General features: G+C 33.8%; 4 protein-coding genes across 4 annotated transcripts in view; 3 read left to right on the forward strand and 1 right to left on the reverse strand.

Moving 5' to 3' along the window:
* The first annotated feature begins 75 nt into the window (after nucleotides 1-75).
* Nucleotides 76-1,021, forward strand: LOC100639486 (50S ribosomal protein L4-like). Its single transcript, XM_003386632.3, has one exon. It carries the CDS (start codon nucleotides 152-154, stop codon nucleotides 908-910), a length of 759 nt encoding a protein of 252 aa, XP_003386680.1. The 5' UTR covers nucleotides 76-151; the 3' UTR covers nucleotides 911-1,021.
* Nucleotides 944-6,414, reverse strand: LOC100639610 (casein kinase II subunit alpha-like). The gene is made up of 11 exons (XM_003386633.3): nucleotides 6,278-6,414; nucleotides 6,125-6,216; nucleotides 5,755-5,866; nucleotides 5,560-5,661; nucleotides 5,036-5,230; nucleotides 4,362-4,526; nucleotides 3,882-3,929; nucleotides 3,706-3,806; nucleotides 3,068-3,216; nucleotides 1,178-1,246; nucleotides 944-1,131 (listed from the first exon to the last, which is right to left on the reverse strand). Exons 2-11 carry the CDS (start codon nucleotides 6,214-6,216, stop codon nucleotides 1,055-1,057), a joined length of 1,110 nt encoding a protein of 369 aa, XP_003386681.1. The 5' UTR covers nucleotides 6,278-6,414; the 3' UTR covers nucleotides 944-1,054.
* Nucleotides 6,415-6,489: 75 nt separating this feature from the next.
* LOC105312785 (gamma-soluble NSF attachment protein-like) lies at nucleotides 6,490-11,455 on the forward strand. Its single transcript, XM_019996521.1, has 12 exons — nucleotides 6,490-6,566; nucleotides 6,613-6,680; nucleotides 7,539-7,623; nucleotides 7,721-7,738; nucleotides 7,790-7,820; nucleotides 7,877-7,923; nucleotides 8,354-8,416; nucleotides 8,749-8,892; nucleotides 9,300-9,378; nucleotides 9,436-9,515; nucleotides 10,305-10,434; nucleotides 10,930-11,455. The coding sequence occupies exons 1-12, from the start codon at nucleotides 6,499-6,501 to the stop codon at nucleotides 11,344-11,346; spliced, it is 1,230 nt and encodes a 409-aa protein (XP_019852080.1). The 5' UTR covers nucleotides 6,490-6,498; the 3' UTR covers nucleotides 11,347-11,455.
* A 45-nt stretch (nucleotides 11,456-11,500) lies between these two features.
* LOC105312786 (enhancer of mRNA-decapping protein 4-like) overlaps nucleotides 11,501-19,679 on the forward strand; it is a 21,777-nt gene continuing 13,598 nt past the window's right edge. Inside the window, exons 1-6 of the mRNA XM_019996516.1 lie at nucleotides 11,501-11,879; nucleotides 12,662-13,374; nucleotides 13,466-13,568; nucleotides 14,151-14,443; nucleotides 14,839-14,980; nucleotides 19,009-19,119. Coding sequence (XP_019852075.1) covers nucleotides 13,322-13,374; nucleotides 13,466-13,568; nucleotides 14,151-14,443; nucleotides 14,839-14,980; nucleotides 19,009-19,119 — 702 coding nt within the window. The 5' untranslated portion in view covers nucleotides 11,501-11,879; nucleotides 12,662-13,321. The remainder of the gene's footprint in view (nucleotides 11,880-12,661; nucleotides 13,375-13,465; nucleotides 13,569-14,150; nucleotides 14,444-14,838; nucleotides 14,981-19,008; nucleotides 19,120-19,679) is intronic.

Genomic DNA, 19,679 nt, shown 5'->3' on the forward strand with positions numbered 1-19,679 from the left:
CAAGCTATTGACACAAATTAAACCAGTATTGACTAGTATCGAGAATTCAACGTCCCGCCAAATTATACTACTCAGCACGAGGACTCCATTTTTGGGTGTGTCGATTTATTAGGTGTGTTCAGAGGCGGGGTTTAATATTACACGTGTTGCCATGTCCTTCTGTAAGGCTCTGGTTAATCACCCACTTCGTCTTGTCTCCCTCTGTAAAGGTTTCAGTTCTATAGGGTCCTTTTCTCATATTCAGAAGGACTGGGACGAGTATTATCAACCAGAGACCTGGCTGACTAGTTTCGAGACCGGGGAACGACTCGGCATATTCAAACTTGATAACAGAGTGTTCTCTTGCTCTCCTCGTCTGGACATACTCCAGCGTGTCGTTATATGGCAGCTGGCCAAGAAAAGAGCCGGTACGGCTAAAGTGAAGACAAGAGGAGAAGTTAGAGGAGGCGGTCGTAAGCCGTGGCCCCAGAAAGGACATGGTCAAGCAAGACAAGGTTCAATTCGAGCGCCTCATTGGAAGGGAGGTGGAGTAGTTCATGGGCCTAGAGGTAATGCCGATTACAGCTATACGCTACCAAAGAAGGTAAAGGCATTGGGTCTGTGTACAGCACTGTCAGTGAAATATACTCAGAACGACCTCATGGTAGTTGATGACCTCACTGTGAACAACAATAATACAAAGAACTTGTTAAGAATACTAGATATACACGGATTGAAGTCAGTTCTACTTGTTGATGGAGGGGACTATGTCAACATGTCCATTGCTATGTCAGGAGGTAATATACCTCATGTTGATCTGCTACCGTCAACCGGGTTGAATGTTGTTAGCATATTGTCACGTGACAAACTAGTACTTACATTAGGAGCTGTGAGAATGATTGAGAACAGACTCTGTAATCTATTGTATTAAGTTATCATTAATTTTTATTATTATTAGTAATAATTCATAATAATATTATTGTTATTATTTATTATTAAAACAAAACTGTCACAGTAGGAGATGGTGTGTGTGGACAGATCATTATAAATAAGTCAAGCAGCTCCAGTACAGCAGCTAGGGACCATCATTTTCAATTTTAGTATCACTTGATTCCTTCACACTAGTAGCACTAGCACTGCTCACAGGTGGACCTATTGGTGGGAGTGGATGATTTGCAATAGGTAGGTATAGTCTAACCTGAAGGAGTAGGGAAAGGTCCTTGTCCAGTTATGTGTGCATTGAGTGCTTGTTCCTTCAAAACTGGATCTACAAATGTATAAGATGTAAAATACACAATTACATTCACATCTGTACATGTACATGTGTATACTTTCATAATCAGTTAGTTTTGCTATTGCAACAAAATTACATACATGTACAAGTACATATCTGTAATAAAAGAGCTACATGTACATTAATTACATGTACATGTATGTTGTTAAAGCAATTACATACTATAATCACAATTATTATCAGTACGCACAATTCTACAGGGAGTTATATTAGGCAATACAAGTAACACCACTGGCACAATATTCACTAACTACTATCAGGTACAATAGTAAACATACACATGTACTGTACATCATAGGCGGCTGCAGGATTTCACTGCAAGTAGGGCAAAGGTGTGGCTGAAAGTGGGAGTGGTCAAAAAGTAGGTGTGGCCATGACCACACCCACATGTCTTGCTCTTGAGTTTTAAGACTTTTAAGAATTCTATTTCAGCATTTTGTGAAGAAATCAAGTTGAAAGAGGCTCTGAAATTCTCAATGAAGAGTTACCCTGCCATTCTTGTGTTCAAGAGGAGAAAATTCAGTACCTAAAAGACCTCTATCAATGATAGAGTATCAGTAGCTAGGTGATTTAGCTGTTAAATGAGTCCTAGCTGATAATAATGAAGCTGCTATATGATGGAGTCAGTTACTCTAGCTGCAGGTTACTGTAGATTATGTCTTCCTGAAGTGGCCATAGATATGGACCTATGAAGTGGCTGGCTGGCTTCCTGTGAATAAACCATGCAGTTAGCAGCTTATTCTTCACTAATTATCACTTTGTTGAGCAAAATAATGTAGTTTTTGTCATTAAAATAGCTATATTCCATGTAATAACTACTAAATAATTATTAATTAACTGCTAATTATGATGATGTCATCTTCCGGTAAGAAATTCTAGTAGGGCATTGCCCTCATTGCCTGCCCCTGCAGCCGCCTATGCTGTACATGTATCAATACAATACAATATATGGCACAGAGTCTTAAAATGCCAGCATTTAGAGCATTATTCTTTCTAGTATGTAACCATGCAATAATAAGTAAAAATGGAAATACAATGATTCACTTAAGATTTAAGAATGTAGTCACTGTGTACTTATTAATTAAGCAAAGCACATAATATTCATTTTAAAATCACTATTATTCATGTACAAGTCGGCCTTTCCAGTGATTAGTGTGGATGAGGACTATGTAGTTATAGAGTGGTGTCTGTCTTTCATTTTGTCCACCACAACTCTCACATGGAGGGATGTAGGATAAATCTTCAGTATTAAGGATTTCAGCAGTATAAATCTTCGAGCAGTTAGTCCAAGAGATACCATCTACTCTATCAATCAAGATCTGATACTTTAACTAACTGGACTATGACAATCAAAATTTGACACTTTCACTGTACTGTGACAATTGAATGCTGTGTCACACCTAAGCACAATCACATTTAAATAAAGATGCAATCAACACTATAGCAAGCACCTTATTATTACGCACAATGTACACACAGTGGTAATATGCAGGAAAATTTAGTTTTGAAATCATAAATGTAAAAAAAAATTGTTTTTTGTTGCTTTGACAAGGAATACATGTACACTGAAAACACGTAGAGAAACATTAAAGCTAGCCAATAGTAAAGGATACCTTCCTTTATTCCAACACCAACAATCTTTTATAAATCACTCTAGCGGTACATTGTACATGTGCATGTATTTTCAAGACTCTTGTATATGCATGTACACAAACACCATACATTGTACACTTACATGTAACACATTACTGTACACGCTTTTAATATTAATAATAAAAATGTGTTGCTGCTTACAAAAGTAAGGGTGACCCATTGCCTCTTTAGCCGATAGTCTTTCTCGATGATCATAACGTAATAGTTTATCAAGTAGATCCAGTGCTTCTCTGCTCACTAAGTGCTGGTTCTCACCATGAACATATCTCTCCCACCTCTTCCTTGAATGTCTAAATAAATAAATCAATTAACAATAAATGATTAGCAGAAAAAACATTGACGACTATTATTTTAAGTAGACATTTTTCGAAAAAAGTTAAGCAAAAAACCTAAATATTAATTCATCTATTAATTTTTACATGTACATTGTAAATGTGTTGTACAAGAACCAAGAAACATTCTGACACATGCACACATATGGACATGTACTGTACATGTACATTCATGCACATGTACTACATGTATGTACCATACATGCCATAATATTTCCTGGTGATTAAATTTCATAATTTTCACATTTTGGAAAAATCTGCAAAATTAAAATCCTAAAAATAGCGTGCTGATTATATAGTAGGTGTGGTAATTACATTAAAATCGCAAAAAAATTTTTAATTGCAAATACAAAAATGCAGCCAAATCACAAAATTTTATACACACAAATATACATGCAGCATATACGGTATGCATGCACATTACAAAAATTAAATATGCTTCTGTACCTTCCCAGTGTGTCAGAGAACCTTGGATCAAGATCAATCTTGTACCTGTCAATGTACTCATAGAGCTCCTCAGTACCAAGAACTTTACCAATTCTCACCAACTATAAGTACATGTACATTATAATAAGAACAATAATCCAGGCCTGCACCCCCCTAACAGACTACACTCAACTAACCTGATCATAATTATCATGACCATGGAAGAATGGTTCCTTCTTAAATATCTACAATTGATTATCACAAAAACATAAAAATTACACATGCAATTGCAATCAAATGCATGCAGGTGTGCATATGTACATGTACTGTACATGCACATGTACATCTCAATTTTGATTCTGAAAATAAATACCTTACATTCATTTACTGAATACATGTATACATGTACATGTACATGTAACTAGTACCATAGCCAGTAATTTTTAGGGTAAAATTTTAGCAAATTATTACTATACTGTAAATTTTTGGTGATAGTGGGTTTTAATTTGAAAATTTGTGTCCATAGGCCATTCAGCATGCATAATGTCAAAGAGCTTTAATGTAAATGCCAAACTTTGACTTCCATCCACTAGCTATTGGTGTTTTCATGACATGTACATGTACAGTACATGTACTGTACTAATCATTTAATTGAAAGCATATGTACATGCACTTACCATGCTAGCCAGCATGCATCCAAAGCTCCACATATCCAGTGAGTAGTCATATTCTTGTAAATCAACGAGGAGTTCAGGTCCTTTGAAGTACCTGGATGCAACACGTACATTGTATTCTTGATTTGGATGATAAAACTCAGCCAATCCCCAATCAATGAGACGTAACTATACATGTACATGTATAATAGAAACAAAAAATGCCATACATGTTGCTATTACTGGAATAAAGTGCATTAATTACAATGAAATTAACTAATTAAATAAAATATATACATGTAATGTAAAATTGCATATTGTATAACTACACTTTTATTTTAATGACTGTTTTATTAACTTGCACTAACCATCAGCTGTGGAATCACAAACATGTATATGCACTATACATATACAATGTACATGTACATGTACCATAGCGGCAAATTTCGAGGCAGTTAAATTTGAAAATATGATAATGGATAATTTTAGTTTAGCAAATTTGTGGCCACATACACTGTGTGCTATTGAGGATGTGCATAATGGCTCAAAATGGCAGATTTTTATTTCGGTAAATCTATCGAAACACCAAATTCACCAAATTTAACTCTGTACAATGTTTCCCACTACATGGTACATATACATATACAAGTGACATTAACTGGTTTAGGGTGATGTGCATCATTTAGAAAAAAACTAACTTTGCGTTGTTCATGATCAATCATGACGTTGTGTGGTTTCACATCTCTATGCATGATCCCCATGCTGTGGGCATAGTCCAGTGCCTTTAGCAGCTCGTACAGGTAATAGCGAATATCAAAATCAGTTAATGAGGTATAGAGCTTCTTGAAATCAGTGTTATTAACATGTTCAAAAACAAGAGCTGGAGTCCTAGACTGTAATGAAGATATGCATGTAAAATACATAAACATACAGGTAATTCAGTACATTGTACATGTACAATGTAAATTAATGTACTGTACATTGTATAGCAGATTTGCGACATGCATGTTTTAGCAGATTTGCAAAAAATTAAGTACACACAAATTTCGAAAGATTTTTGCTGACACATCACTTGTAAAGCTGTCATATTATCATCAATCTTGTATGACGAATTTTAAGACAACATAATATTGGGGCTCTAACGGTAAATGAACTTCAAAAATTCATCAGTATCAGATTTAATACATGCACATGTATACAGACATCTTCTCAAGAGACTTACCCAAGGGTCTTTAACTACATCAATTAGATTTATTATATTGGGACCACCTCTTAAATTTTCTAATATTTTAATTTCTCTTTTAATCTTCTTCTTTTTGACAGGCTAAGAGAGAAAGAGAGATGTATAAATAAAAAGGAGTTAAATTGATTACATGTACAATACATGTACATAAGGGAGGAGAGACAGTAATTTTACCTTAAGTACTTTAATGACCACCTTCTCATTAGTAGCTACACTGATGCCCTCAAATACCTCACTGTACTTACCACGACCCAATTTACAAACTAACTGAAAATTGTCCTGGTTCCTATAGACCATAAGGATACATTTATAATTAATGTTATGAACATGTAATTGTCAATCACACTGCACATGTCATCTACAAAACATACATTGTACATGTAGTACATTGGGGCCCAAACATAATAATTCCCAACACTATGTGTACATAAAGACTATTAAACAATTATGAGAATTACTATTGTGCCCTTTTATTTAAAATCAAAACAAGAATATAACTACGAGTAACATACAATGTACATAATACATTGTACATGTAACTCACCCCCATTCAATAGGATGTGATTCATAGTCCCAGTATTCTCTCGGTTTGTGTGTGTTGACATCAGCATATACACGAGCTAAACTACCAGACATCTTTACATAGAAACAGTATGATAATAACCAAGTTCAGGACACTCTAGCGGTTTACACTCACTCTCTTGTGATGAGAAGGTGGTAGGGGGATTGCCGGCTCCTTTAACGCCACTGTTACTGTACTGATTACCAACAAAGAGAGAGAGAGAGGGACAGGGACAGAGAAGAAGAAAGAACGAGACCTCAAGAAATGTCTCGCCTGCTTTGATTAATTGATTGATTTGATTGCTGCGTTGGAGTAACTGAAATAATTTCTTTTCATTTGTTTAATTGGAAAACAAAATGGCGAGTGGGCGTGACTCTGCAAAGCTCCAGGCAGCAGAGAAACTTGAAGAAGAAGCCAAGAAATGGTCAGATTCTACTATTATCATTTATTTATATTCATTATCTCTTTAGCTTAAAGACCAGTTTGTTCAAGTGGAGTCCAGATTATGAATCTGCTGCCAATAAATTTGAGAAAGCTGGTATGTATATATATATTTACATGCATATTATGCATGTAGATGTTAATTTAAATTAAAGTCCTTACATGGCTTAATTGCATGCATTATCATTTCTATACTGTAAGTGAGCCAATTTCTTACACAATTCACGAGTATGGTAATTGAAAGGTGTGGTTGTCAAAGTGGTTTTTCACTACCGTAATTTTTGTGCTTTGTTAATTTCATTATTTTTATGCTTTTTGGAACACCTTGAAAATTTTGACATACTGTACTTACATGTAAGAGCATGTACGGTATGAAAAAACATTAAAAAACATTTGCTGCTATCACTACCGTGGTAGCAGCAAATGGAGGGACTAAATTTTGGCAAATTGCTAAATTTTGGTGATTGGCGGCTTTTAATTTGGCAAATTCGCCATTGAGCATACGCATAATGGCTCAAATTGGCATATTTTAATTTTGGTGAATGGCTATCAAAATTAATTCCCTCCAAAATTTCCCACTATACGGCACATGTACACAAATTTGCACAAAGCATGCTAAGTGAGCTAAACAGGATGCTTGAGCTAACAAGTACATGTAGATGTACTGTACATAGCATTTGGAACAAATTTTAAAGTACATGTACTGTACATATAAGAGCATGTACAGGTACACATGTACATGTATGCTTGTGTATCAAAAAATTATTTCAAAAGTAGAATTCCCTTTAAAACCAATTGAAAATTTAGAGCCACTGTTTACTTGTATGTGCTTTAATTCATATAATTTTAGGTATACATGTACATGTTCATGTACATTTAAATCTTATTATTTATTTATACAAAATTTTTGTATAATTTCTTTGGTCACAATTACAGTTATTACTTTTTTTATTAGCTATTTCTTATCGTAACTGTCAAGTCTATGATAAAGCAGTTGCTGCATATTTAAAAGCATCAGAAGCTTATTATGACAATAATTCGTATCCTAATAGTAATGCTAATAATAATGATAATAATAGGTGTAATAATGCATTGTATAAATTATTAACACAGTTATTGTCCTTAGCATAATGACAGCATTTATCATTCTGGCAAGTAAGTTTTTAAAATTATTATTATTAGTTAAATTATTAATTAATTAATCAGGAGTCTTGAACAAGCTGCTAATGTTTCTCGGGTAAGTTTGTTGCTATGTATGTATACATTACATGACTATACACGATTATTTTCTAGGATGCTAAAGATTTATTAAATGCTGGACAGTACATGAGTAAAGCCTGGTAGGTCTAAAGTATACTTGTACATGTATGCATAATGTACATGCATTTTGCATGCATTTGCATCCTGTTGCACACTCATAAAAATAACTACAATGCACAACAAATACTATAGAATAACTACAATGCACAACAAATACTATAGATCTATAGTATTTGTTGTGCATTGTAGTTATTTTTATGAGTGTGCAACAGGCAATTAACCCAATTTGTCCTTTGTTAATTTTTTCTGGGCATGAGTTTTGAATTACAATTGTGAAACATTTACTGTATAAAGCTAATTTTGTACCCCTAAAATACTATTTACACATACATGTACATGTAACCTCAAAAATTATTGTTGATTAAGTAGCCAGAAATAGCTATATAATGTACATTGTTCATGTACGATACATATACCATTTTAATAATAATTGAAATTATTAACTTATAGTGAACGGTTCAATGAAAGTGGTTATCCTGATACTGGAGGTCAAGTACTAGCTAAAGCAGCAATGTAGGTCCTTATTCACATGTATATTATACTATCGTTATTTTATTCATATTTTCATGCATGTTTCCTAAAATGTCTCATTTTGCAATTTTACATTTTATTTGTAAAAAGGTTCCAAAAAGTTTTTTATTGTAATTTTGTGGGAGTTAAGGGAAAGAATTTTTGCATTCATGTTCAAATTGTCATTGTTGTCGTTTTCTTAATTGTTTGTTATTATTTTAGCTTGTATACATGTACTGTATATGTTATTCTAATCAAAACTTTTGCTATGGGTATTTTTGTGGAGCCCAACAAAAAAGCAAGACAATAATCATGACTTTATTATTATTTATTAGGTGGCTACAGCACGAGCATCCTGATAAATCAGCCGAGTATTACATACAAACAGCTGACAATCTTCTATTAGATGATAAGAAGAGGGAGAGTGGTAATGCAATGAAAGATGCAGTCAGAATGTACTGCAGAGTAAGACCAAGACAGTAAGTCATGATCACTGTTAGATTTAAGGGAAGTTTAGTCTGACATATTTGGTTTTAGGCCTCTTTAAATCTCCCATTTTTCAGCCTTCGATTTCTCATTCATGTACATGTATGCATTAGACTCCCAAAATTTATTTTTGGATTTATTAATGAATAAGTCCTCTTTTAATCGTGCGCCTGATTCAGCTCAAAATTTATGCACATACATGTACATGTACATGTACAATGTAAGCCTCCAGGAATCCATAATGTACAGTACGTCATGCAATAAAATTGGGGCTGTTTTGGAGCCATTTTTTTAAAGAAAAGCATATGTACATGTATGTACATGTATATACAGTACATTGTGTTTTATAATTTTTCAAATTGTAAAATATGTGAGCGGACTGTATTTTTTTAATTTTTAGATCAAACAAAATAATTGAAACTTGTCGTAAAGCTCGCGAGATATTATTATCAGCTGGAATGATCAACATAGCCCATGAAGTAAGAATGATATGATTATAATTGGACTGTCATAATTTTATTGTTTATCTCTAATAGTTGGTAAGTGTTGAAATTGTAGCATTGTTGACTGAAGGTAATGGACTACAGGCAAAGGAAGTGTTGCAAGAATGTGAAAAGTAAAAACACATGTACACGTGTACATGTAGTCATATGCTTATCATATACATGTACATGTACATGTAGCACTTTAATTTCACTGACAATACACCTGAATTTTTCATGAAAATAACTTTTTCCAATTCGCAATGTTTGCTTGCTCCATGAAAGTAGTGGGATACATGTACATGTACTGCAATAAATTCTTTATTTTTCAGAATTTATTATTGAAAGAACTTATTCTGTCTTATTATTTCTTGCATGTTTGTCAAAACTTTTAGTATGCACTTGATAGAATTACAATTGTACATGTACATACATGTTCATGTACAGTGTAATTGCTTGTACGTATACGCAAATTTGGTGAATTGCTAAAATTTTGGTGATTGGTGAATTTTAATTTGGCGAAATTGTGGCCACATCCCATTGAGCATATATATGGCTCAAAATTTGGATTTTTATTTTGGCGAATGGCTATCAAAACACCAAATTCACCAAATTTGATCCCCTCCAAAATTTCCCGCTATACAGTAGATCTGTATTTTAGCACCTCCAAAATTTCCCATTATACGGTACCATGTACATAGTACATGTATATTTATAATGACTTTGCCCAATTACAATGTAGTGAAAATTATGTACATGTATATAATAATTATGGATATACATGTACATGTACAGTAACTCTGTTATGCATGTGTATGCTCATGTTCGTGTACATGTACACATGTATTAATTAACTCTGACTTTCTTTTGTATTTTCCAATGTTTTATTTAATTTAATTTTATTTATTTTATATTTTTGTTAGTATTGAGGGGTTTTCTACCAGTGAGGATTACACAGTACTGGATGAGTTGATTGATGCGGTTACTAATAATGATGAAGAATCAATAGCACAATCTTGTAACAGTCACATATTCCGAGCTATGGATCCTGAAGTAAGTTTACCTGTACCATACTGTGCATACTGCCACACGCATTGCCACAAATTTACCAAATTAAAATTTACCATAATTATCAGCATTACACATCTACAATACTTGTACATGTACATACGAACAAATAATACAAAACAAATATAAATAACAAAATTTTATAAACAATCAAATATTGTTCAATGTAGAGTGTACATGTACATGTACTTGTACATGTACATGTACGTGTGTAATACATGTATGTAAATTCAAGAGGTATGAGATTCAAATTCATAAAATTTTTGTTTGATAGATTTTCAACGTTATTATAGATTGTACACATATACAGTAGTTCTTAATTTTTTTGCTGTACATTGTACAAAACCTTATGACAATGATGGCGCACGACCACACACATTGCCAAAAATTTACTAAAATTATCAGCTTTACACATCTACTGTACATGCATATGTACACACAAATATTATTACTTTGATGTACATGTACATATATTTGTAGTTTGCCAAGTTCGTTCGTGATCTTAAAGATGGTACAGAATCAGCTGCTCCAGTTAGATCTGCCCCTTCAAAGAAAGGAGAAGGAACGTCCTTCAGTAGTAAAGCTGGTCCTGTTAACATGAAGGACCCATCAGTACTAGCTGACAGAAGGAATGAACTGTTTGCTAGGAAAGACAAGAAACAGACTACTGGTAGTGTGAAACAGCCATCACCACCACGTCGACCTGATATTGATCATAACACTGATACAGATCGTACTACTAATCCTGATACTGATCGTGATCGTGATGATCTAGTTACTGATGTTGATCCTAATCCTGATGCTGATCCTGATCAAAGTGCTGATCGCAATACTGATGCTAATCCACCTGGTGAAGAAGAAAGTGATGATGATGATCAAAACATTGATATCAATTAATTATTATTGATTTTATAATAGAAAGAAACATAATGCCTCATTTAATTTTCATTGATGTTTTATTCATTATTGTGTGCTAATTTAATTTTGTTTGGAAGCCACACCTCAACTAATTTAATTTTATAAGTGTCAAAGGATGGGCCACTTTTCTCAGTTGTCTGTACTATTATTGATCCATGCCCTTTTGGCCTTGTGTCACTTATCTAATAGACTAGCCACTGGTAGTTTGGGACCATTAGATAATGGAGATGACGACGGATACTGCTATGATGAGTCCTGCTCAAGGAGAGATAGCGTGAAGCAGGAGAAGAGAGATGTCAAGACTAGAGGGAGGACAGGTTTATCCGGTATACTTAGTAACGCTTATGATATCGTTGCATCAGTCGGTGAAGCAGCAATAAATACAGTGCATAAACTCTCTAGCGAAGTACTGGAAGATATTGGTGATATTGTAAAGACTGTAATTAATGAAGAGGCATTGAATGCCATAATAAGTGCTGGTAATGGTGCTCTTAGTCTGATCTTTGACTCAAGTGAGTGTCGTATTCATTTCTAATTCAGTAGGCCATTGCATTATGCTTATAGTCGAGTGCTTACTTTTTTAATTACTGGTTTTTTTCTATAAAAATGTCTGAGTTTTCAGTAGTGTATCCACTCTTGGTAATTGTTATAAGCCTGGTTTACACCCACCATAAAATTCAATGCAAATGAACGCAAGATTAAATTTTGGCCAATTTTGTGTCAAATTCAAAGCTTTTTTGCATCAATGCCTATGCAATTTTGCTTGTTTCGTTGAATGTAAACCTAGCTTAACTGCTATTAGAAAGCTTGGTAAAATTTGAAACTTTTGAGCAACATTGATCACTGTATAAAGCATACATTACATGGCAGAGAATAAAATTTTCTTTTACTGTTTCCCAATGAATATCATAAAAGTGTACATCTCATTCACATAGATTTGGTTGATTAGTCAATATGAGTAATAGGATATACATGTAGTATGCTATAGCTGTTGAAATTATCAAAACTATTACTATTACTGTTCAACTATGTCACAATTGTTATTGTCACCACTCACCAACTACATGTACTAAAATGAGTAAATTCTAATGTACATGTATAACACCAGTCACTAGTTGAAATTCATTTCAATTCTTTTTGTTGCCTACAATGTACTAAAAATGTCAGTCTTTATCAATTTTCAATAATATTAGCTCTCCAAAAGTTGCAGCCTACTATTTTTCCAATATCCTTATGCATCGTAGGAATCAATTGTCATTATTGCAAGCAATAATACATTTTTTTATTCTTGTAGATAAAGCAGTTACTGGATTTGGTTCAACAGTTCTATCAGTATCAATACTAGTGGGAGTTATCTTTATAAATTATTTACTGGCATCTTATTTTTCATTGCTCAGTATATTAATATTAGATGCTGGTATAATACTACTTCATGGAATGTTTGGACCACTCCAACTAGCTAAATGGTTTATTACTGGCTGCAGTCATATATCCCAAGGACTGATATACATCATCTATTATCCTTACTTTTCAGCTATAGTGCTCATGCTTTTGTTTATATTCAGTTGCTGTTGTTGGCCGTATTTGAGACGCCAGTCGAGATATCTCAGGAACTCATCAGACACTGTATTTGTGATTGAAGCTCAACTGGAGAGGCTCGAGGCTCATCTTGCAAGACTAGAGACAGAGAGGAAGGAAAGAGATAAAGAAATAAAAGCTCAACTTGATAGAATAGAGAGAATATTAGAGAAAAATAATACTTGCACTGCTACTTTACATGAGCAATGATTTTATTTTTATTCTACATGTACATTTTAACATAGATATACTACCACGTTGTATCACGTGGACAACCACTTTACTTTAAACACACCTACCTACTCCACCCACCAAATTACATGTGAATGCCTGTAACGCCATATTTCCTTCAGTAAATCCTTCATAAATATCTAGCATGAGTTCTAGCACTAGTGAATACCATCAGATTACAGCATCTTCCCAAAAAGTGTAAGATAGAGTGCGTGTGAGTAAAAGAATAACAACCTTAGCTTGTGCAGTACTGAACTAAATGATAACCTCTACTCTTTTCTATTCTTAGTATATTGAATGGTAATGGAGTCCCTCATACTTTACATCAGTTAGAAGTATCAGTTTATTCAAGTAATTGTTATGACACTGACTCTACTGATGGGAGTGGAAAGGTACAGTTGTACAATTATTATTATCATTATTACCGTATACATTCAAATCAATGAAATCTGCTCAAAAGTTAATATTTGTGTGAGCCAATTTTTGTGTTTGGCCATAGTCTAATACTTACATGTACATGTACAATAGAATTGCATTAGAGGTGGTTTAAATTTCGTAGATTTAAGGTGAGCATGAAAATAACGGAATTTAATACACATTAAAAATTAAGATGCGTACAGTATTATTAACAAAAAAGGAACGCGAACAACAATGACAAATAAAGAGACACAAAGTACACGAAATTAATTAAAGAAAGTTGGTAGGATTTTAAACCCATCCTCTGTTTGGGTTATTATTCAAACCACTCATATCAGTTCTTAGACTGCATTTTGAAGACCTTTCTGTTCAGAGACTGAGAGAATTTGTTGAATTTAGGATTTAAAATAATTGAGTTTTAAAAGTGCACTTTGTATTAGCCCCAGCTTGAAAATTTGGCTCAGAAATCATCCCTAGTTTTATTACATTATCTAGTAGAGCAATGAAAAGGCCCATGTACATGTACATGTACAGTAATAATTATGTCATATTTTTAGGTTCGTGTTAAAACTATTACTAACCAGAATTGGGAGCCTAAACGTTTCCGTGGTAACATTGTCGCTAGCAACAGCCAGTACTTGGCCTATGTCCTAGCCAGTAGAAGTGGTTATGTCATTAGACTCATTCACCTTCAGACGAATGACAGAGCATTGTTGAAGAAGTTCAATGGAGAGATATTGGACATATCATTTGCACATAATCATTCAAATTTATTAGGAGTGATCGATGAGGCTGGTAATTTGTACGTGTATGATATTGACAAAACAAATGGAGATATTAATAAAATAAAGTAATTACATGTGTATAATAATATTGGTAATAATAAAAATAATAATGTGTATTATATTTTGAAGTACATGTACATGTACATGTAAGTGGGATATCTTTTACATTATTGTGTTCATGTACATTGTGAACAAGGAACATGCATGTTCTTACATGTACATGTACATGTTGTTTAGAAATTATGCATGTACATGTACATGTATGTACAATGTAGCTGATTTTGAACAAAAATAATAGTGCATAAAAAATTTTACCCAAATCACTAGGAGATCATTCTCAATTTTTTTTTACTTTTTTGATGTGTGTAAGAGATGGTGCATGTGTGTTATCCTCTACATCAACTTTGATATTTTTATTTAAATTCCTTTATAAAGCGTTTTTTTTTAAATTTTTCTATAGTGATTGTTTGAAGCTACACATATTCAATGGTGTTATACCTGATGGTAAGACTCATTTGTTGGTGTGGGCCCCGTACATACAGACACAGCAGGACAGTGGAGATGATGATAATGTCATGATTGCAGTTTCACATGATTCCAGAGTAATTGATTGCATATCTAATTGATTGTACATGTACCTTAGCTTACATGTATATAGATGTACAATGTACATGTAGCTGCTAATTTGTTATGCCATAAATTGAACCAGCCAGTTTCACTATAGGTACTGTTACCTTCACCAAACATTCATGTGCATGCTGAATTTTTCCCACAGGGATATATTTTACCAAATTTCCCTATTCCAAAATTATCAGCTATGCAGTACATGTACAGTACATGTATTTCTACTGTGTATTCTGAATTTTAAATGGTTAGGTGGTTTTGACGTTTTTTGTAATAAATAATTAGTATTTAGAAAGTTACAGATAATTTTTTGAGAAAAGTTAGATTGTCTTATTTTCATTGGGTGAAGCCCACTAAGATGAGTAGAGTTTGTTTGTATGTATGTACATGTATGCCTGTACACGTACATATTCCTTATCTTCTCTGTATATCTGCACATGCTAGAGCAATGCAATAGATTCTAAATTTCAATATTTCGTTGAAAGTGTGGGCGGCTGAAAGACAATAAAATGGTGATCAACACACGGGAATTACAAGTCATGAGTTTCCTACTTCCTAGCAACAAGATAAGGCAAAAACACCGTTGAAAGACTACTTGAACTGCTTTAAAAGGTTACAGGTGCAATTAAGTAACTATGAAACCCGTTTTTGTTGAGATAAACTGTGAAAGTCAAACAAATGTCACCTTTGTCACTGACTGCACTAAACTGGCCAGCCTTTTTATATCTCATGGCTATTTCTAAGTCAATGTATAGTCGGTTTCAGTTGAGAAGAAACCACCACTATCCCTTATAACTTTTTTGTTACTATTGATAGCAACTTGAAATTTGGTATAGCTGCATTGCAGGCTCTTCCGAAAATCTTAACCAATTTTTGAGTTTCTAAGTACTCTGGAAGGTTTTAAACAAGTTTTTCTGCTTGAGATGAAAGGGAGCTACCATGATGTATAGGGTGTGTCACTCTGATGAATATTATTTGCATCTCATTATATTTAGTCAAAAATAATATTTTTTATTAAAAAAATAAAACAAAGTATATCAAGCTCTCTAGACCTGCTAATATTAGTAACGCGGTAGCGTTACTAAGTAGGATTCACCCCACTTCAAAATGGCTGCCATGACTTTTGCAGCCTTGCTATACCGGGAAAACGAGCTCCTATGCTTACCAGACTTTATAAAGGACCTTATCTTGACCAGAGGACTCCATTGGTACCATTAGCGTGGCTCTATACCTTGTCTGAGAGGAAAGTCAAAAATCTGCAAACCGGCCGTTTTGTTCAGCCACCTTTTTTCATCTTCATCATCTTGATCTCCTGTCAATCCAGTTGTCGGTCGCTATCTCGATCTTGCCTGGTGAAAGAAGGCTAATACTTACATCATTCTGCTCCAATAAGGTATGCGCAGGTCCCTATTCTTTACAACAATTCTCCAAGAAAGAAAGAAATTGTACTGTCACTGCTGGATCTGGCCCATCTTAGCTGCATGCCACCATTTTGTTAATTAAAGAAGCATGTGCTCCAAAATTTGGGTGTGGTCGCGCATGCTCAGATCTGCCCATAGATAATAGAGTATAAAGGGATTGGTAACTGCGTAGGCGGTAGTTATCACCGTATAGATTCTAATTTTCCGCATTCAATAATTACAATGCGGAAGTCAAAGGAGAAGAGCCAAATTTTGCCAGAGAATGACAGGTTTATAGGATTTCAAAAGAGCATATCAATACCATTACTAGCCAGTTCACTAAAGCAATATGCTACCTGTTGCATATGTTTCTTTCCTAGCTTAAATATTTACTGTTTCGGAGAAAAAGGTACAGAAACTTTGTCACTTTTACAACACAAAATTTGAGTTTCTGGAGAAGATGTATGAACTACAAGTCTGAGAATACCCTAGTTCCACGCAACTCAAAGCGCTTGATTGTTCTATGCTTGCTACTTTGTTGTAAAACAAGATACATTTTAGTAAAAGGTACAGAACATCAGAAAAGAGGTCCCGCTTGACACCCGCTGTTAGTAATGAATGAAACAGTTTGTTCCTTTTGAGTAACTGTATGAAATTTTGATTGATAAATATAGAAGTTATAAGGTATTTTATGCATATTTTTGTTGATTTTTTGCAACTACTTGGACTAAGTTATGAACAGAGAAAAGTGGACCTCTCCCGTTGCTAAGGAGAAACTAGGATGCGGGAAGTGATAACTTTACCCTCCATTGGTTTATACAGGCCGCCCACGCAGTTTCCAATCCCTTTATACTCTAATATCTATGGATCTGCCACAGATAATAGAGTAAATAGAGTAAATAGAGTAATAGTAGTAGTTCATTTACTCTAATATCTATGGATTTGCAGCTCTGGAAGAAGCGAGTTATTTTTTACCAAGCTATGCTTGGAATCAACTACTGCAATACTTTAGTGGAGGTTTCCAGCTAAAAGAAGGTATTAGTTTTACATGTTACTGTTTTATCAAGTGTGTTATTTTATTTAAAAAAAACAAACAATTAATTAATGTTATGACTTATGATATGCAATGATAATTATGAACTTGACAACAGCCTGGAAGAACAGGAATAGCAGGGAAGATGGACACTCTTAGTTCACAGATTCTTGAACAAGGACTTGTGTCAAGACTAATATTAGTTTCACTTGTCATCAGTATAGTTGATATTCCTTCAGCATGTCTATTCAATGCTGTCTCTCATAAATGTCATAGCAATGATAATAATAATAATAATAAAGAAAATTATTGTTTGTGTAAAGTCAACAAGTATCACAATTGCAACTAAAGAAATACTATAAATATTATTAAAAAATCAACACAAACAAGAACATAAAAAATTTTGAAAAACAAGGTTAAGTAGGATTCCGAATGAACAACAAAAATACAAAATGGAAATCCTACTCGTGACGCAAATTCTACTCTACATTGCAAGGTGATCCGTAATTCTTACATAATAACATTAAAAGTACAATGTAGAGTAGAATTTGCGTCACAAGTAGGATTTTCATTTTGTATTTTCGTTGGTCGTTCGGAATCCTACTTAACCTTGTTTTTTAAAATTTTTTATGTTCTTGTTCAACTAGGAGCCTTTTCTTGAGAAAAATGTGCTATATCACTCCACAGTCTTTGCAATCTTTGTTGTTCTTCATTGCCCATGCACTTGTTGAATTATCAGTATTCACCAAAACCAAGAAAAGGATATGTGGAGGTAGCAGCAACTACAGTAGAGGCACAATAGATGATAAAGTAAGTTAAAAGAGAAGAAACACTCCAAGAATGATAGAGCTTGCACTCGGCAGCCATACTTGGCTACACGTGACGTTTTAATGACAAAAAAATTGATTTACTTCCGTTTCTTCTCAACTTAAACCGACAATTGCAAGGCTTAAAGCAACAAACAAGTCAGGAGTTTTCTAGCAGCAACATAAGGTAGAGATTCTGCTTTTTTGGCAGCTAATAATCTACAAGGCTGAGCCCTTTAATGTTTTACATAGTTTCTTGTAGTTTTCAACACTTTTACACATACAGTGTACGTACATGTACATGTACACTGTATCTGTATGTACATGTAGATGTACCTGTACATATACATGTACATGTAGCTGCTAATGTTTAATGCTATAAATGATCACATATTCATTAAATTGAACAAGCCAGTTTCACTATAATATTCACCAAATTTCCCATCCCAAAATTATCAGTTATACAGTACATGCATGTATACATGTACATGTACATGTATTTCTACTGTGTGTTCTTAATTCTAGATGGTTAGGTGGTTTTGACGTTTTTGTAATTAATAATTAGTACAATGTATTTGGAAAGTTAAAGATAATTAGTTGGGAAAAGTTAGATTGTCTTATTTTCATATTTTTTAATTCTTTTATAATTGTTCACACATACAGTGTACATGTACAATGTACATGTACTGTATGTGTACATGGTATATGTACAGTAGATCAGTGAGTCACTTTAATTTATTTGTATGTACATATTCTATTGTTCATAGGTTGAAGTGTTTGACCTACCAGAGATTGCTCAAAGATATTCCTCTGGTATTGCATTGGATTTCAATAAAATGGAAAGAGGAACAACATTTATTAAATCAGCACATACTAAGGTAATGAATGATGTAGTTAATGTTTATTAGTAACCATTTATATGTACATGTACATGTACATGTACATGTACATTGTTGTGTCTGTTAGTCTGTCCTCAAGTTGTGGTTGGACTATAGCTACAATTACATGTGTAAAGTTATCAACGTACCTGTACAATTTACATGCATGTACATGTATATCATGTATGTGTACATGTACATAGGAAGCTCATCAGCAAACTCTCAGATGGGAGGGTTTACTAAACTACATGTACGTACTTACTGTATGCTATATGTTCTGTATATTACATGTTGTCAATTTTTAAAGGGTAACTGCAATGTATTTTTTGGATATCTATTTTATGGTCTTAATATGATTGCCTGACCATAATAATGATGTGTTGCAACTCCTATTGTCTAAAAAAATTTATTCACTGAGATATGAGCCTTCAAATATGTTGCTTCAATGTTACTTCCTGTCGGTGGGTGTGGCTAAACGTGACGTCATAAGAGGCATAGATGCAGATAAATGCATTGCTATGCAGGGGGAAATAATCCTTTATTCTCATGCCTAGTAATGT

The sequence above is a fragment of the Amphimedon queenslandica genome, unplaced genomic scaffold, assembly GCF_000090795.2.
Source record: "Amphimedon queenslandica unplaced genomic scaffold, v1.1 AMPQUscaffold_13407, whole genome shotgun sequence".
Taxonomy (NCBI): domain Eukaryota; kingdom Metazoa; phylum Porifera; class Demospongiae; order Haplosclerida; family Niphatidae; genus Amphimedon; species Amphimedon queenslandica.